The sequence below is a fragment of the Plectrocnemia conspersa genome, unplaced genomic scaffold, assembly GCF_051122295.1.
Source record: "Plectrocnemia conspersa isolate PC_06_02 unplaced genomic scaffold, ASM5112229v1 ptg000011l, whole genome shotgun sequence".
NCBI classification, from domain to species: domain Eukaryota; kingdom Metazoa; phylum Arthropoda; class Insecta; order Trichoptera; family Polycentropodidae; genus Plectrocnemia; species Plectrocnemia conspersa.
In genome coordinates this window covers 17,142,034-17,161,513 of record NW_028277175.1, presented here as the reverse complement: position 1 = coordinate 17,161,513, position 19,480 = coordinate 17,142,034, and the positions used below count along the sequence as shown (strand labels likewise).

At 30.1% G+C, this 19,480-nt stretch overlaps 1 protein-coding gene across 1 annotated transcript in view; it reads left to right on the top strand.

The window, feature by feature from the left end:
- Dscam4 (Down syndrome cell adhesion molecule 4) overlaps positions 1–19,480 on the top strand; it is a 234,479-nt gene that overhangs the window by 133,719 nt on the left and 81,280 nt on the right. The window contains exon 3 of the mRNA XM_088198032.1: positions 17,885–18,009. Within this exon, the coding sequence (XP_088054158.1) occupies positions 17,885–18,009 (125 nt within the window). The remainder of the gene's footprint in view (positions 1–17,884; positions 18,010–19,480) is intronic.

Genomic DNA, 19,480 nt, shown 5'->3' with positions numbered 1-19,480 from the left:
AAAATTACAATATAAACTGTGTAGACTCTTTTCATAATAATCTCCATATTCATTTTATTAAATATTATTATTTTAAGTTATTTTTTTATTTCAAAATTCAAGTAGAAATATTTTTAAGTTAAAATATTAATGAGGAAAATTTATAAATATTTATTATATTATTTATTGTTAACAGCTTAACGCCTGGGGGCTTTCTGTCGAACTTTGTTTGGTCGAGAGAATTCGCGGAATAATGGCAAACAATTATCTTTTTTAGTAAATTACCTATAACTTTAACTGAAATTTAATATGTAGCTTACTTATAATTTTTTGTATTAATATATTGTCAAGTAGGTCATTTAATTTGCTTGTATTTGATCCAACAAGGGATAATCAAGATTTTGCTTTTTTTCCCAATTTATTTATTGCTGATGATTTGTTCGAAATAATATCTTCGGAAACAAATTTATATCATCGGCAAACATCTGACAAGTACAAAAATATGGAAAAAATAACACACAATAGAACTATGTGACCGTAATTTAACTGAAAAAGTGGTGTAGTTTATTTATTATATATAGTTCATAAGGGATTTTTTAATGATTATTGATCAACGAACGAGTATACAAATATATAACCGATATTTTAGGAAAACTATGAAGAAATAGATTTATAAAAGTCCTAACATTTTTGCATTTTATTAATAATGCAACAATATCAAATAGTACAGATAGGCTGCTGAAAATAAAACCAATTCTTGATTACTTTTTAGGCAAATTCAATAATGTTTACAAGGCAAAGCCAAACCTTTTCCAGAACGAAGGGATGATTCCATGGTTATGTATACTTATTTTTCAGGTATTCATACGGTATTCAGAATATTGAATAGAATGGTTGCGAGTCAGATACCGGTTATTTTTTTTATTTCAAATTATACACCGAAAATGCAGGAAGATGAATGTATGAAACCCATATCTGTAAAAGTGGCCCTGTGTTTATGCTGACAATTTTTGTAATATCGTTTTACTCGCAAAATATTTATTTTTACGGAAAACAGGACTTTGTGTAACAATCCGGAAAAATAGGGGTCTGCCAGAATCCTTCAAAAATATAAAATTTAGGCCAATACAGATGAAACATGGAAGAAAAGGTGAAATGTTTATCCAAATTTAAAAATCAAATAATAAAAGAGATTTCATAATGATATTTACCTTTCATAACAGCCAGGTGATAGACACGTGTGAAAAAACAGCCCTTACAATAAGCCACAATTTATAATGGACTAAAATAAATTTATGAAAGGTGTACATAGCGCCGATCAATACATAGTTACCATTTTGAAAAACAATTTATTTTTTCAATTGTTTTTTTATTTATTTCAATGCGCATTGTTTTATTCGTTCAGTGTCTATCAAAATTTGAATAGTAACAGCAAAATTAAATTCGGAGATTTTCTTTTGAGTAAGGCTAAAGGATGGATGCAGAATTCAGCAGAATATATCGTTTTCAACAATTTCTACCACATCTTGCCGTGTCAGTGCTGTCGATCCACCAGAAAGGCTTTCGGATAATAAGCTAAAAAACCATGATCCAATAAAAAGTAAAAGTGGAGAGAAATATGTGGGAAGAAAATGTCGTGTTTATTCTGCACGTGGAATATGGAAAGATACAGCATACATGTGCAGAATTTGTGAAATTCCTCTTCATATTGGCGAATGTTTTTATACGTATCAAAAAATATTGAAATAGAAAAAAAGTGTTAATAATAAAAATATATGTGAATAAGGATATAGTGTAGTTTATAAGTGTAGTTTTAAAAATAAATGTGTTTGTGACAGTTGTACGCAGAAAATGGACTCCGAAAAATTTGGTGAGTGCAAATTATATTATATTATATTACAAATGGATGTCTTTTATAAATCGTTTACATAAAAAAATATAGAAGCATTTAAGCATACATATTATTAAATAATAAGAAACTGGTATGTAATTATTACAACCATTTTCAATTTACACATAATATTACGAATGAACAAACATATTTATTCGTTCATGATTTTATTCATCAGAGATTCTTTTAAGCGCAATAATATTTTTTTTTTCAAATATTTTACGGCAATAATTTATCTGAATTTTTGCTTTTTTCCTCTGGTTTTTTAATCTGTTAAACATTGCGGTTTTCCAAATGGTGAAGAAATATCAAAATTTACAAACACTCGTAGGTTAATAGATGCTATTTCTTGGAATATTTTGATTACTGTGTTATTTAATTTATTTAGATATACCATAACATTTTTACTTTTTAATTTAAAAAAAATATATAGAATTTCAGATTATTGTTAATCGATGTGCTATCAACCGCAGATATTCGATTTTTTTTTATTGGACTGATTTTATGTTTACCTAGCCAAATAGTTTTGACCCTGAAATTTTTTTTTCAAGGAGTATAACATAAAATATTATTTTTTAAATGAAATAAATAAGTATAGTTCATACATTTCATAAAAAAAATTAACGTGCCCCAAAAAGGCGACGACTCACTGCATTGCGATGCAATATCATAAGACGACGAAGTGATATATAATTTATTTTTAATTTATATTATGTAGAAATAGTAAACTATCATCTCTCTTTATCATGTAGAGGCAAACTTGATAGTATTTCACGATATTTATTCGTGAGATTAGAAAAATTTAGGAAAACCTCATCTATGATGATAATTCAGAAGTATATTTATGTAATATTCACTAGCTTCTATCTTCTAGACACTTTGTTCTATATGGGTTTCGGAACTTTTAGTCTTAGGTATTTAGGTATTTTAAGTTTAAGTTACCGACTTATATCACTAGTAAATCGTTCTGTTTGATAAGTGTGATTTACGATAAAACGCACAACAACCAAACGCCAACTTATAATTTTTTTTTCAACGCAATTACAACGCATTTAATTCATAATAATGAATTGAATAAAAATAATAAATGGTATTAATTGTATGTAAATTAAATATATATTGATATATTTTTAGTAACATTGTAAAAAAATAAAAAACAATATTGTTTAAATTACAAAAATAATAATATGTAATTTAACAGCTGACCTAATCGGTAAATATCAATAAAGATATTTAGCTTAGAAATACCCTTTCATGTAACTAGCACAAGATAATTTAAATATCTACCAAATACAGCTTACGTGTTATCTATTGCGTGTACCACTGTCCTACGAGTCCAACCCTTATGGGCGGGCACACAGCTTTTGAGGGCCGGGTGTGTGGGTTACACACCCCCTGTAATACTAAGTGTATTTTTGGAGTTGCATTAGTATTTCTCCCTATACAATTGCAACGGTTATATACTAAAAAAAATATTTAAATAAATTAGAAAGTATCAAAATAAAATTGAAAACTACGTCTGGTATTCCCTAACTAGCAACTTTTTTATTTCAACAAAAATTTCAAATATATTTTTAATAGTTTTTCTGTTTCTTATGCAAATCGCTGTAGAGCTTTAAATTGTAGTTTGGAGTAAATATCAATATTTTGCCTTCAAATTTCGTTGATTGTTTTGTGCATTTATTTTACTCCAAATCTTATAATAAATTAACTGTTTAAATATTTTATTTACTGTTTATTATGGCTAAACCTATTAACTGCTTCAATTATAGTTATAAAAAATATATACTAGCTTTTGAAGAAAATATAATGAGAAAGGTTTAGAGGTTTTTTGGTGAATAAAAATTTAATTCACTACTGGGTATTGACTATTTCTATTTATGATAAAAAAGAGCCAATTTAAATGCAGTTTCAAAGTTTGCTATAATATTGGCTTCCAATTTTAAGGGTAGAATGAAAAAATACTCGATTATCTACTTATTTACAAGTTGAGTGCGAACTATCTGTCGATAACAAAACCTTGTTGCAATCTAACGCTATCGCTTCTCATGTATGAAATTCGCTTATATATCGACGTTTAGGAAAGTATAATAAATTACGGGCGAACAAAGAATTAATACGTTGCGTGGAACATGTGTAAGAAGAAAAATGGCGGTTGGTTCGGCGTTTGTGATTGATTTATCGCACTGGCCGCAGCTTTGTTTCGAGTTGGCCGCAATGATATCGGCCTCGCAACAGGCGTCGTGTCCTGTGGCCGACTTTAAATTTATTGCGATCATTTTGCACCGGTCATGTCTGCAAAAAATGGTTTTTATACATTTAATTTATCGTGCAGGGTTTAGTGTTCCGTGTTCGAGTACATAGAGATTAAAAACATAAAGATGTAATATTTTTAAGAGTGATGTGTTTTGGATGTTTGGCTTTAAAACTTAGGGTTAATGAATGCGAAAGGGAAAACATTTTTAGTTATATATTAAGTTTCTGAAGTATAATCAGGGGGGAAAGTAAAAAATGAGATACTTTTATGAGGACGTACTATTCCGACCGCTTCGATTGTTTGTTATATGCGAGAGCGATTTTTCACAAATATTTGTTGCAAAAGTGGTCTGTTTTTGCAATACTTATAAATATTTTTAAACTGAAACTGTATCGCATTTCTAAATATTTAAAAATAATTCTGGCTAACTTTTGCCTAAGATCAGGTTTATTTTAGTGGCATATTGAGTCTGGGAAACTCGCAAATAAGTTTACAATAAGTCCTGTTTATGACAGATGTGGTCAAGACGTCGACCGTGGAAACAATTTTGGCATACCGCAGGAGTACGAAGTCCGAAAAACCAGCACGCGAATATGCAATTAAAATTTAAGTTTATAATAAATCCTTTCGTTTATTATATTAATAAATAATAAATTTGATAATTATTAGATAAAAAATAGTTGCACTAAATTAAACGAATCTCGCATTTCATTCTCAATTTTCTCAATGAAATTCTTTGAAACTCCATCTGAAAATCCTAGAATATGTCTGTCACGCTGCGTATATATTACATAATACACTCGTCCTTCACATTACGTAATTCTTTTACATCCTTCTATTCTCTCGGGTGCAATCTTAACAGTTTCTCCTTCCATCATTCGTGTTATATGACCCATCTGTAGGCGTCTCAAACGATTCCATCCCTTTAATATACCGTCCTTGCAACATAATATGCCTGTGTAATAGTAAACACTATACGTTTTATCCTTGAATATTACCAGAAATATTTTTAATCAAAACTTTATTATGTTTAAAGTTTAGACAATGTACTCCCGTGGACGGAGAGCTTAAATATCAGATCTTGTGTTCAACACCAAAGTTATGTACTTTGAAAGTTACATTGTAGTGGTAATTTGTGTAGCGAATGTTTAAGTCTGTGATGGTCATAAATTGCATAAATTTAAACGGCTATAATAATATACAAGGAGTACAATATGTTGTTTTAACACAGTTATGTTATGTAATAAATTATGTTATATTAATTCAGTAACATATTGTGGTACGTCCAATAATATATCTTAAAATGTATTGATTTCGCTTAGTACATTGTTTTATATTTCTATCATGATTATAAATACAAATGTAATTATTTTTATTTTTTAGAAATTTGTTAACACAGATGAAACTAAAATCGCGTAATCATTCTTTCAGGCATACTTGAATATTTTTTGTATTATTTGGGATTTTACTCCAATTTTCTTTGAAAACATTAAATTATTTATGCAATAAAAAAATCTCAATTACATAATAATAAAATCAGCGCTTTGTGACCGCCGAAGTAAGATTTTTAATTAGATTCTTACTTCTAAATATCCCAAATATTTTGCTAAAAATAAAAATTAGAGCGCAGCTTATGAAATCTTGATGGTTTTGAGTGATTTTCAATTATTTTCAAATACTGTTTTGCATCCAATCCTTTGAATATGACTAATTCCTAAACATCAGATTCCGAAAAGCAACACTAAACTTCAACAGATCTTCCATCGTGGTAAACTAATGCTTGTTTTCACAGTTTTCAACAGTTTTATTTTGGGCGTTCCTCTCCCCCTTCTAGATTAGCTATCTTCCTTTTTGGTCAAAAACTGATTTTTACAATTTACTAATTATTAACTTAACAAATATTTCAGGGTCTATTTTTTTATAATTTTAACATAAATCAGCCGCTTTTGCTTATCGCTCTTTCGTAAAAGTAGTTTTTACGCGCTTAGAACCTTATTAATCTCATTTTGATTAGGGTTTTTTGCATATTTGAAGATTGTATATATCGAATATTTATTAGGGGTACTTTTTTATACTAAAAAACTTGTGACAGTCAATTGTGACTTATTTGTTGTTCGGGCCGCATGTCTTTCTTTCGCTAGTGTTTGGATTAACATTTGGAGAGTGCGTTACGAACATAACAACAACAAAAAAAACACCCCAAGTTTCAATGGAATTTCGTTCCGAATAAGGTGTTTTTCTACACTTGTATGCTGTATGAATTTAAAAAAAATCCACTAATACTTTTGAAGTAATAAAGGAAATAAAAACTCGTTTGGACAAAAGACCTGACCAAAAAAAGGATGGTATAAAAATAATACAATTGCGAATCTTAACAAATATTCCATTTAGCACGCTCGTTAAACGCTTGTAATGTCTAGAAAAACTACTCTTTTGTGCATAAAGGATGCAACAGACAATGTGTTTACCGACGTAAAAAAACACTATTGTGATTTACCTCTTTGCAATTGGCCAACTGATTTCTGTGTTTTTGTGATTCACCGTAGATGTCTCGAATCAAAAAAATAAAAGGTGTGACACTTTTTCATACAAGAGACTATCGAGCGATTCAAGACGAGCACACCACAGACGATCTTGCGATTCGAGATGAGAAAGTCAGAGACGATTAAGCACACACATTGAGTGCAGACAACCAGACTTAGACAGAAATATATGAGATCTCAGCGGATCATCCCAAGGATACCAGCGCTCAGTCTACACAATATGTATGTACAACTCGACAATATTTCGTTTTGGTAAATCATACAATTTAACTTAGCAAACTGTATCTATTTTGCTTGCAAAGTCACACCCTTTAGGGCTTAAAAACCGAAATAACTTATTCACTACGTTGTTGTAAAAAGATATCTTAATTGTTTGACAACAGGATAGATGGTTGGTTAAATAAACCAAAGGCTTGTAGTTACCGAATTAAGTAGTCCCTTTGTTTTAACATTAGATGTGTCATGCACGTTACGGTGCAATATTATATATAAATCAGGTACTTACATAAACTTTGCTCAAGTAAATGTCCAGTAAAATATTTCTAAAAGTGTCATTAGTTAAACAAAGAGTGATTTAAACGATGCATATTAACAAATAATTAATTGCATAAATATATTCTCTACATAAATTGTTGTTTTGAAAAAATATATTGGATAATTTAAATCTAGAGCCTAGAAATTGTAAGGAAAACTAGCATCCTGTAAGCAAAATATGAAAATATATTGAATATAATATTTGCATTTATTTTGGTAACCATAACACATGTCTTACAACGCAATCGAGAAAGTCACTTTGCATGCATACGGTCTACGGCTGCTTCCTCTTCAATAAGAAAAGTTTCCTGCCGATACCAACAAGAAAATCCAAGTACTTGTAACAAAGCACTCTGGATGCGCTCGTAATCGTAACAACTGCCACTTGCGTCATACTCGACGAGCAATTTCTAGACGCAAACTTCTCTCCTGCACTCCCACTTTCCCTAATGATACGACACAATGGGTTAATCTAGTCTAGTTTGCTAGTAATAACGCCTCGGAAACGGTCGTTCGAGATTTCAAAGCTCCCCCTATGCCAAATCGGAATTTTACCAGAGGACTGCAGTGTGATATTTAGCAATTCCAGACTGTCCGGCCTGGGTCGATCTATTTCCTCGTCGGCTATTTCCAGACGAAGCCGAATCGATAATGTACAATGCCGAAAAAGGCCGACACGTCCTACTGACTTATGGATGTATTTTTGGTGATGCCATGAAATTTTAATTAAAATCAAATATATGTATGTAGACTCACGTGTGAACCATATGTTTAATTAATTGGCATCGTTGGGTTTCGTAAGTCAATATTTGATTTGTAATTATTTAAATTTGCGTTGAAATCTTGCGAGATTAGTAATACACTTTGCAGTCAATTAGCATATTATATTTGTAGAAAGGAGTTTCTAATTACTAAAATTTATATTTTTAGACAATATGGCTCGATAAGCGGGAAAATTAAGATTGTTAAGTATTTAGAGTATATAATATAAATATAATTGTTTGGTTTAATTTAATTTATTAAATTAAATTTTTTTTTAATAATCTGATTTTATTCTAAATCATGTTTTTTAATTTTATAGTAACTTTTAACTTTTAGACATTTTTAGGGACAAAGAAATTGGCAAATCACACTAGGTGTAGTTGACTAATTTCTACTTAAGATAATTTATGTCGTTTCTCATAAATATTAATGGTAATTTTAAATTTAATTTTAACCCTAAAATATTGACTCTCTGTCTGAGATTAAATAAATAAAATTTCAATTCATACTTATAATTTTATGATATTTTTTTACAATAAAATACATATTTTATTTTAATATAAAACAATAAAAATTGTGTTATGATTCACCATGAGGTTGATGATTGAAAAAATCTAAAATCATTCGTTCTGATAAAATAATATCTTCAAAAAATCGTCAAAATCCAGTTTTAGAAGCTAGAATAAAATTCTTAAACATATTTATATTTTACCATTGAATATTGGCAGATCCAAAACGAATTAAAAATTAATACATATGGCATAATTTTTAGCAAAAACATAATATCAAAAATTTGACGGTCCAAACATTATTTATTAAATTCACTACTATAAAAAAAACACAATAGACTTTTATGTATGTTAAAGGTAAACTTTAGCTTTAGTTAAATATAAACAGTATAAATATCATAAAAACAAAAAGGTATAGAAAGGACTTGTATAATAAATATTGTATAATATTTCCATTTTCTAATTTAGAAGTATGATTTCGTTACATTTATACATCATTCAAAATAGAAGTCACCGAACTTTATCCCAATATAAATAATAACCAAACAATAAACAATAACTCGAGCATAAACACGCATAAAGTATACACAGTTATGATAATGAAATTATCGAAGTTTTAGAATAACGTTAATTTATATTATTTCCTATAATATATAGTATTTCGATCTTTTTTCTTTTCAAACTTTCGTCTTTCCAAAGCGCTCGGCCGAAAGTTTGGCCTGGCGATATTAATCACCACACATTTAAGGCTTAATGTTGAATAATCACTTTGGATTGTTGTCAAATATTTGAGGAAATTTAATAAGTTTTCCACGGCGGGCTTCTATTGTTGTGCCCGGAATGAGATGTGATCTCGGAAGAACCGTGGGAACAACGGCGGCTGACTGAATTTCACCCATTGTTCCAGCGCGAAATGATCCGTCGAAACGGAGAAAATTAATAGAACTCTCTGAGGAAACCTTAGATGATTTTTTTCCACCCCAAACCAGTCTGCCCGATGTAGGGCGAACATTTATTTATTCAAGCATTAAAAGCTCCCAAAGTAGGTAAAAAAAAACACAAGGGGGCAAATTGTCGACACAAAAGAAGTACTCGAATTTTACACACCGAGATTTTCACAATCAGATTTGCGGTATTTATTTTTGTTGGTAGATTCCAGGGTAGCGTTTTGAATTGACGATCGATCGATGCTAAAAGGAGTGGACTTAATAAGGAACATTTTATACGGCTCCGCGTGTTTCGCAACTTAAAGCTATCAGTCAATCTGCTTGAAAGCTTTCAGTTTAAATCCGGTCAATATATTTTAATATAATGTTTGTGAAATAGATTTATTTTCATAAGGCGTATGTGTTTACATAAATACATTTAAAATAGTGGGATTTAGAAAGGACATATAAATATTTGAAAGCTTTAGGCTAAGGCATATAATCTATGAATACATTTACGTAATAGGGGGAAAACGAAGCGATCTAGGGAATTGTAAGAACATTTATGAAAATCTTAAAAAAAATTAAAAAAAATCATTAGTTTGGTTTGGCTAATTATTTTGAATTAGGTGTAGGTTTGAATAGGAAATGGACGTTTCATAACTGTCAAATTGAGTGTCATAGACATTTTAGAGGAGCATATAATTTGACTAGCGCCTATCAGATAAATTACATTTTCGCTAGTAGAAATATATATTGAATGTTAAAAGTGTATTCGGTTATGATTACATTAAAACGTCAGTGAAAATATAGCTTTGTGTAATATATAAAATAATGTTGCTAAGTTTGTGAGTCATTTTAAAAATGATTTGATTTGATTGCTGCTAATTTATATTACAATATTATATTATAGATTAATTATAATAACATTCTATACATATATTTTGTAAAGGGCATTCCAATTATATATAATTATTTGGTCATTAATAGTTTTTCAGAATTATTTTTAATAATTATGTATTTATCTCAAACGAAAGGTTTTCAAAACAAGTCATATTTTTGTCAATTAATGTAAAAGCCAGTGTGAAAAATTATTCGAATCAAAAGCTGATTCTAATTAAAGCATGTTAATTTGATTCAATTCAATTAGTATGATAATCGATGAGTAATCTAGTTTTAAAACCCCTGAAATTGATTATATGATGGCTTATAAATGGACAAGTTTACCATTAATTTCAGTAGCAATTATGCAACCGAGGAATTTAGATTTAGCCAAACTGGGCTATAAAACTATTTATTTACATTTTATCTGAATCTCAATGATTACTAGAAATTAGCTTTTGTTTTAAAATATTATAAGCTTCAGTAACTAATTGATTTTTTTCTTTGTCATGGCAAAAAATAAGTCACAATAACAGTCACTTTATGTAACAATGATGAACTTGCGATTAATATTTATTTTACAGCAAATTTTACGTAGCAATTTTACAATAATTCAAGTCTAGTATACGATATAAATAGAAATTGAATGCAGACAAATCCTTTTATGAAAGCTTGTAAATAAATACTTAAATGCCTTTTAGCATAGTTACTAAAAAACTATTCAAGGCGATACCCTAATATTGACATGATACTTTAATGAAAATGCTTTTATGGTCAAATGTTATCGATTTTGTTAAAGACACTAGCAATTTTATTATTAAAATAAAACTTGAACCCATGCTTATACATTTATAAATACAGACATAACATTTCAAGGAAATGAATACTTCCAAAGTCCTAATGCTCGACCATTCTATTACGATTTACTGTAATAAAACAACCAACGTTCTGTTTGATTGCTCTATAAGTTGTGATCGAAAGCCAATTACATAGTTTTACTTCCTACTATATCCAACATATGTTGTAGCATTACCGTTAAATTTGCTCATTAAGTAATACTAAGCTCTATAAAAGCTCATTTACGATAGTAATTTTCATTATGCATCCACGACACATGCCATACACACGGTAATAAAACACGTAGACCGCGTTAAAAATCGTTGGGTGTCACAGTTCATCGATTCCCCATAAAAGCTCGCGGAGGCTCTAAATTTGTGCATAAAAGTGTCTGTTCGCCCGTTACACATCTTGATTATTCGCTTTTTTTTATTACGTATACGCCATTATCGTAACTTTCTCGGTTCACCGAACTCCACGGGACCAAAACATATACGCCGCGGACCCGCATGCTGGGGTCCTCTTCTCTGTACACGTATTATTTGATTTGTGACGATTTTTTTATCGCCTCGAAATAAATAATGTGCAAATATAATGCTCATATGGGCTACGCTGTATATGTATGCTACGCGTGAATACTAATAACGGGGTGGCCAAAAAAACGAACGATAATAAAAGGTCGATAAGCCGCAATATTGGTTGAAATGCGCATGGGTATCAATATTGTGACGCATAAAATAGATAAATAAATATAAATTTAATTATTTATTGAATATTACTTTTTTTAAATACTAACGGGATTCTGGGGACCATGGGTGTAACTTTGCAGCTAGATAGATGCCGGAAAATCTAGTAATAGTTTATTTAATGAATACATATACAATTTGCCAAATGTATTGAAAAATGCAGATAGATGTCATGCTGTGTAGTTGAAATGCTAGATCTTGAATATCTGAGCGTCTTCATTGGTATGTTGAGTTGCATAGTCGATCGTAGTGCTGGTAGTTGATCTCTGGATATGCCTGTGACTCTTCATGTGATTAAGTGCACCTCTTTCATATCGAATGTTTGAGTATATTTTGATAATTCATTGACTAGTATAATTAAAAACCATTCGTGATGTCTATGGAAACACATTCTTATTCGTTGACGCCCATTGGAGAGAGCAGCTCTAAGAGGGCAATGGGTTAAAAAAAATACATTTGATACGAAGTCGAACGTATTGTCTCAGGCGCGTGTCTTTACTTCTGGAGAGTTTTTTTATGGTTGTAGCAATGGGTAAATATAATTATTTTCTGAAAGAGTGTGGTTATTGTGCAATTTTAGGTGTCCTGCACCTATTCTATACCATTTTTTCTACCATTTTGTATGGCAGCTTTTACTTTTGTTGTTAAAAGCCATATAAATTTCGTGTGTTGTTCATTAATTTATAACGAAAATGCTATTGTCGTATTCAAGATTACTATTTCAGTGTTGAATAGTTATTTGTAGTTTTCATGCCTTTAAAATGAATACATATATGTGTATATATTTTTAAAATTATTCATCTAGGATTCTTAAAACATTTATTGCTCACAAGTATCCATATTTCGTCAAACATATCTTTTCACGAATTTTCAAATTAATGTAGATATATGTACAAAGTATTGATCCCATTATTTTCTGCTTTAGCAAGAAACAATCAACATTTTAAAATTTTTTAGAAAATAAAATATTATAGATTAATATTTTCTGGATCTTACATATTTACGTTCTGAAAATCCTTCATTGTTTTGTTTTCATTTTAACTTCAACAGTTTAGATATTAATTTATGTAACTTATCAGAAAAAAGTTCCCTTTAACACTTTTAATTAAAAAAAATATCCCCAAGGGTTTTATAAAAACATGAAATTGGGGCTTTGTCCTTAATCTTCGTATTTTTAACTATTGAATAATTTCTTGATTCAAACTAGATTATTATAAATTACAATATTTTTCATTTACGTTTCATTTGAAAACTCAAAACCATTAAATTTCCTGCAGTCCATAGTTTTTGGTTGTCGATGATACTATTCACTTCGATTACTTATTTTTTAACTCATGATTTAAATTGCGAAGTTTTAGCAAAATAACATGACAATCTTTTATGTATGTTTCTACGCTTTCATAAAACGAAAAAAAAATAATATGATTCCATTCTGATTTTGGTGATTTTTGCGAGTGTTCGGAACTTATCCGCAATATACTCGTATTATGTGTATGAAAATATGGTGGTTTCTGAAATCTTAGTCAATTTTAAATTTAAAAGATGTTCGAATGTCTATTACTGAGAAAAAGTATGTTTAACTTGCTGTTCTTTAATTGTTTATTGGTATTCTATAATTGGCTGTATACAGTTAAAATTATCAGATTTGTCGTAAATAATCAATTCTTTTCGCTGAATGGATTTCGATATACTATATTTTTTGCTGAAAAACACTTTATTATATCTTCCGATTTCTTCCCACTGCTACTACTACTGTTATACTTATACTATAAAAAACCCAAGGTATTTCAAATTTTCTGTTCGTTTTAGATTTGAGTGTAGAGTTTTAACATGGCAGTACATTACCGTAATGATGTTGAAATCGAGTCATTTATTAAAATAATGGGCATATTTATTTTTCAGCCCAACATGTATTATTTTACGCAGAAAATTTTATCGCATCTCGTGTCTATGGGTATATTTTTATGAAGAAGAGAATCTACAAATCCCATAAAAATACTGTATGCGTATATCTCCTGCTGAATCCCACTATTTCTGTATTGAACCGAAAGTAAGAAAAAAACGGATCAAGACAAGAGTTAACATAAACCCTCTTTGAACAAAAGATTTTGTTTCATCTAACCTTGCTTTACATACGAGATTTACATTTCTTCCGTGTTTTATTTATTATATCAAATCTTCGATTTATATTTGAAGAGAGATTGATAAAAGTAAATAAGTAAAAATATGTTAGAAAAAGCAAATGCTTTTATCTTGATGGAATTTTTTTATAAAAAAATCATATCTTAATTATATAATTAAAGAGGATTAGACTTATAAATGGTCTTGTATGTACAATAGGTATACATATTTAAACGTACGAAAGTTCATATCTCCATATATATTGTTAACGAGAACAAATCGCACTTTCCACTTCAGACTTTAATGAATTTCTAAAAGTCAATTATCATATTATAGGAGTTGCCGAGGAGCGAGGCTCGCTAACCGACAGTCAGTTATCCCCGAGGCTAAAGTGAAACGTCTATATATTTCGTCGGCTACGGTTAAACACAACGAAGGTTGCTTTCACCCCGAAAATGTATAGCTTTTTACGCTTGAATGTTAAGCAAGAAGGGGATGAGAACGCGCGCGTGATCCACTTTCCATCCCAGTTTCTATCACACGACCAAAAAGGAAACTTTTTTAAAACAACCCTTTTATGAAGGTTTCAATAAGCACCGCCCCACGGAAAATATATAGGTAATATTCTTTTATTTTGAAGCCCAGCCTTTTACCTTTGATCTTCGAGACGCCGAGTTAACCCGCCTAAGGCACGGGGAAAATATTTAATTATGTCGAGCGAGAGAGATTTTTACGTGACTCGGTTAGTCATTTTTCTCGGTTGAATATTCGTATTGTGTAATTCTATCGCTTTTTTGTTCAGAAATAAAATTTTTATTACACGAAATGGAAATTCCTACTGGTTTTAATGTATGTATGAAAAATATTAATAAAAAAGTTTAAACCGGAAAATGTTCGAGTTTAAATTTTCTGACCACCCTTTAATTGCCGGTTGTAATTATATTGCCATAAATCATGAAAAAATTCATTCTCGCCAGAATAATTTCGCTCGTAATACATTTCCCTTGGCACGACAGATGTTTTGGAAAGTTTTTCGTACCGCAAGTATGCCTTACTTGATAATGCTCAGTTTTTGCGTGTAAAACTTTTGCCGTAAAATTATTTTGATTACACGCATCATTTATGAATTATTGCCTTTGTATATATACTCGAGCGATATAATACCAAATATTATTTTATGGGTAATTGATTTTTAATATACTAGTAAAATACGCAAAGCAAAGATTCAAAGTCGATAAAATATTCCTAAAACATTTAGTTTTTAGAAAAATAATAATAATGACATAAAAATCTTGTTTTAATTAGCGTCTGATAAGCGCTGAGTTTTACTTTAGAAATACATAGATTAACACATTTCTGGTTCTTTATGACATTTTTAATCAGGCTTATTAATGAATGTATTTGTATGAATTTATTGGTGAAAACGGATGGCATTCTTTATCATAATAATATTTTACCGCATAACCTTATTGAATATGACGATAATTTTAGCAGCGATATTTTTTCGCAAAATAAATAGCTAAACTAGTGTTTTTCTCTAGAACTTTGAATATCAATGATACATTTCATGCTTTAAAATCCCGTAAAGGAATGTCTTAACAGATATGTGGCAACTGTGGTCTAATAATTATGGTCGTGTTCTAAATAACTTTCAACGCTTTGGAAGTAAATTACGAGATATCTAGTTTTATACTGTTAGTGAAGAATTTCAATTATTGTTCAAGAACCTCCAAGATGAACGATACGACTTAAATAAGTTTAATATTTATGTTATAGTTCTCAAATTTTTATAGGATTTTTTAATTTTAATTAATTAATCTCATACATATTTAAAAGATAGTTAATAGCATTATTAAATATATTAATTACTTTTTAATGTTTATTTTACTCATAAGTTTGAGAATTTTATGTGCATTAAAATATAATCTTAACTATAAAATGAAAAAGTATACAGGCTTATATGTGTGTATATTTATATATACATTAATATTGAAGGATTTATATCGCGTGGGAGGTTGTCGTCAGAGCACCCAATAAAAATAAAATTTCCATCGACCGGCGGATGAACAAAAAAAAACATAGATAGGGTTCGGATGAGCGTCCATTGTTGTCTCGTGTCTTTTACTTTAGCGCCGAAGCCTCCGAGAGCTTTCGCATGTAGGTGTTCCGCTGGCATACAAAAGGGAAATTCGTGTGAAATATTTTTGTAAGCGCAACATAATGTAAGATTTCACGCGGCCATTGTGATAACATACACATACATATACGTACAGGATGGATAGGAAGCCTCGAGTCTTTCAGGAAGATCTTCTCGTGAAATACGTCAGGTAGGCACAATGTTGTAACACATAACAATAAACATTTATCGATGATTCACATTGTGTGAAAGCTACAAGATTTTCCTTCTTTTATGATAAAATTTATATTTGAAAAACCTTTATCCAACAATATTTGATAATATTATTTCATATTTAAATAGTAAATTTATTTATTTTATAAGCAAACAAGCAATTGTAAAATTCAAGAGTTTTTGGTGTGTAGTTATATAATTATTTGTGTAATAATTTGTAGAAGTATTGTCTGCGTCTAAAGAATATATTCGTTTCCGATGCGTTAAACTTTGGACTTTGGACGTAGTACCTGAACCAGGGTTCACGTTAAGAGAGAAGCGGTTGCTTTCTCGGTCTTCTCCATCTATTTAGTCAGCGTTGCACCATTCTAATGTTTCTGATGTGTTGTCGGTAGATGTCTTGATTTATACGTTGTAACTAGGAATTCTGCATCGAAACATCCCGGAAGTTTTTCCCCAAAAATTCCTAATTTTTTTGCTGTTTTAAGTCCCGGAAATATATTTTTTGAAAATAATATTTTTATGGTTGAGGGCCCGTAGAAAATAATGAAAATAATGAAAAACAATAACGATGCAGCTGAGACTATTTCATACCTAAAAATTTTTGGAACAAGTTTACTTCAAGGATAATATTTAAAATATTAATTAGACTTCAAGAAATTTGGTTTTTCTTGTCTCGATCGGTCTCTGAAAAGTGGCGTATAATTGCGAACTGTAGATTTGGATATCAACATTTTTTAATTATTATTATTATCTTTACATACATATCTCGTATTAATTGCATTTTATTTTTATTTGCTCGTTACTATAGCGCAAATTGGAAAGAAATCAATCTGAAGTATACAAAACGACGTTACAAAAAAAATCATACAAAAAGAGTCCAATGCCACTGTTCAAAAAAAATCTCTTTCAAAGGGTCAAACACGACTAGTTTAGTAATTCATCTAGAAAAAGTTAATCCCATTAAAATTTTATTTAACTGGTAAAATAATGTATTTTAAGATAAAAAATAGAATGAATATATGAGGATAAATTTAAATAGTAAAAAATATATGTTTTATGTATTGATCATATTTATATGAATATTTTTGCTTTTTGTAACAGATCAACTTCCAATTTTTATTATGGGAAAGCTTTCTTTGATATACGAGCACGTGTCCACAACGAATATGCTCGTAAATCGAGGATTCATTGTATGTATTCTAGATGTTGCATATAGTTTTTTTGTTATAAAAATGTAGTCAAACTAGCACAAAAATCGCTTTCTTCTGCAATTGAAATACATCACAATAATTGAGACACAGGTGAACTTTATTTGAGATAGATCAATATAAGATCCCAACATCTTTAATATAATCTATCGGCAAGGGTATTTTGTATCCAGTCAAAATGACTAAAGGTATTGTAGGTATCCAGTATAGCAAAGATCCAGTACCCTTTGTACCCTTTTCTCGTGCCGAATCCTCGCGTCGGATTTCACGTCAAATGTTCATTTAGAATCACCTGCCACCCACCTTAATAAAAAATCGTTTATTAATTTTCAACAGTGGCTTCAATATCCGGAGAATTGCAAGGACCTGTCTTCCTGGTCGAACCGGTACATCGGATGGACTTTTCGAACACGACCGGAGCGAGAATCGACTGTACGGGCCACGGACATCCACCACCGGAAGTAAGTAAAACATTTAATTTATTATAAAATGTTCACCATCTGATCCATCAATAAAAAATGTCATGCTGTAACATTCCTGTGATATTGCCATAAATATCTTCAATGAATTTTAACTCTGATGTAGGCAATATTTTAAGGCAAGCTTGAATAATTGTGGTTGTTATAAAAAATGTGAGACATTCCAAATATTAATGGGTAATATAAAATCCTATTATTTAAAAATAATCTTAATTAAAAAAAATTCATTAAGTTTTTGTTTAAGGGAATGTAGATATTTTACTTGCGTCAATTAAGTTTTCGTACATATTTTCATGCAGTTTCCGCATTGTGTTGTTGAAATCAAACTGATTTGACCGATCTATTAAAAATAATCAGCTAGAGCAATCTGATAGTTGAATAAGTAACTGTAGAAACACATACTATATGTATTTTATTTATTTAAATTAAATTATGGCGATCGTGACCTAACAGGTTACGCAAATGCATCGCAATGGTTACACACCAAAAAATACATACTATGTTATGAATTGGACTAGCTCTTCGTTTCTGACATTAACTAGAACAGTGTGCAACGTTGAGCCAGTGATATTTGATTTAAAACAAGATAAATGTTATGGCAAATAAATACTAATTAACGACTAATTGTTTAAATTTTATTAATTATAAATTTTTTATTGTGCTAACATAGAATCTTGCTTTATTATATATTTTATTCTTATGTCATATGGTTTAGTGTTATGCGCTATAAACGTCTGCTAACAATGTTACGAAAACATATTCATTGCGACTGGATCTCTTTTTCAGACTTAAAAGGATGCTGCGTTTCGCTTTTATGCCTTCACTCATTTGCATACAAAGTGACGTAATAAAAACATAAGACAATTGCGGATGGTACAATCCACAGACGTCTTTGTTTTAGTGCGTGTACGATTTTTTTATTTGTGTTTAAAATATATAGTAAAATAAATGTTAATATTTACGTATGAATATGTAACAACATAAACTAAAATAATAATATTCCACTCTGCTTTGCCTGCCTATTTTACTTTTAAAACCAGAACATATACAATTTTTGAGGTTTTAAGCCGAAGGTTTATGACTTTGCAGTCAAATAGAAAAGCTGGTCACAGTCTTCGCTGGCGTGTCAAGTTGTATTATTGTCGGCTATGGTGTCGGTGAAGCAACTGGTCATGTTCTCGCGATGCTCTCTGAACGATCCGCTGATATCTTTTGTGTCGATGCAGTCTTCTGGCTGGCTACTGTGACTCATTTTCTATTTTTATTTTTTATGATGCTGGTTTAAAACATCGAGAGCCAATTGCATCGTTTTATACCAAAATATGTCCAGAACCTTTATCGATTTTGCACTTAAAACTAGAAGAACAACACGCAGGGTAGAATGCATTGTCTAGCGCGCGTCCTTTCCAAACAAAGAGTAATTTTTTTGGCAGTACTTATGGATGATTAGCGT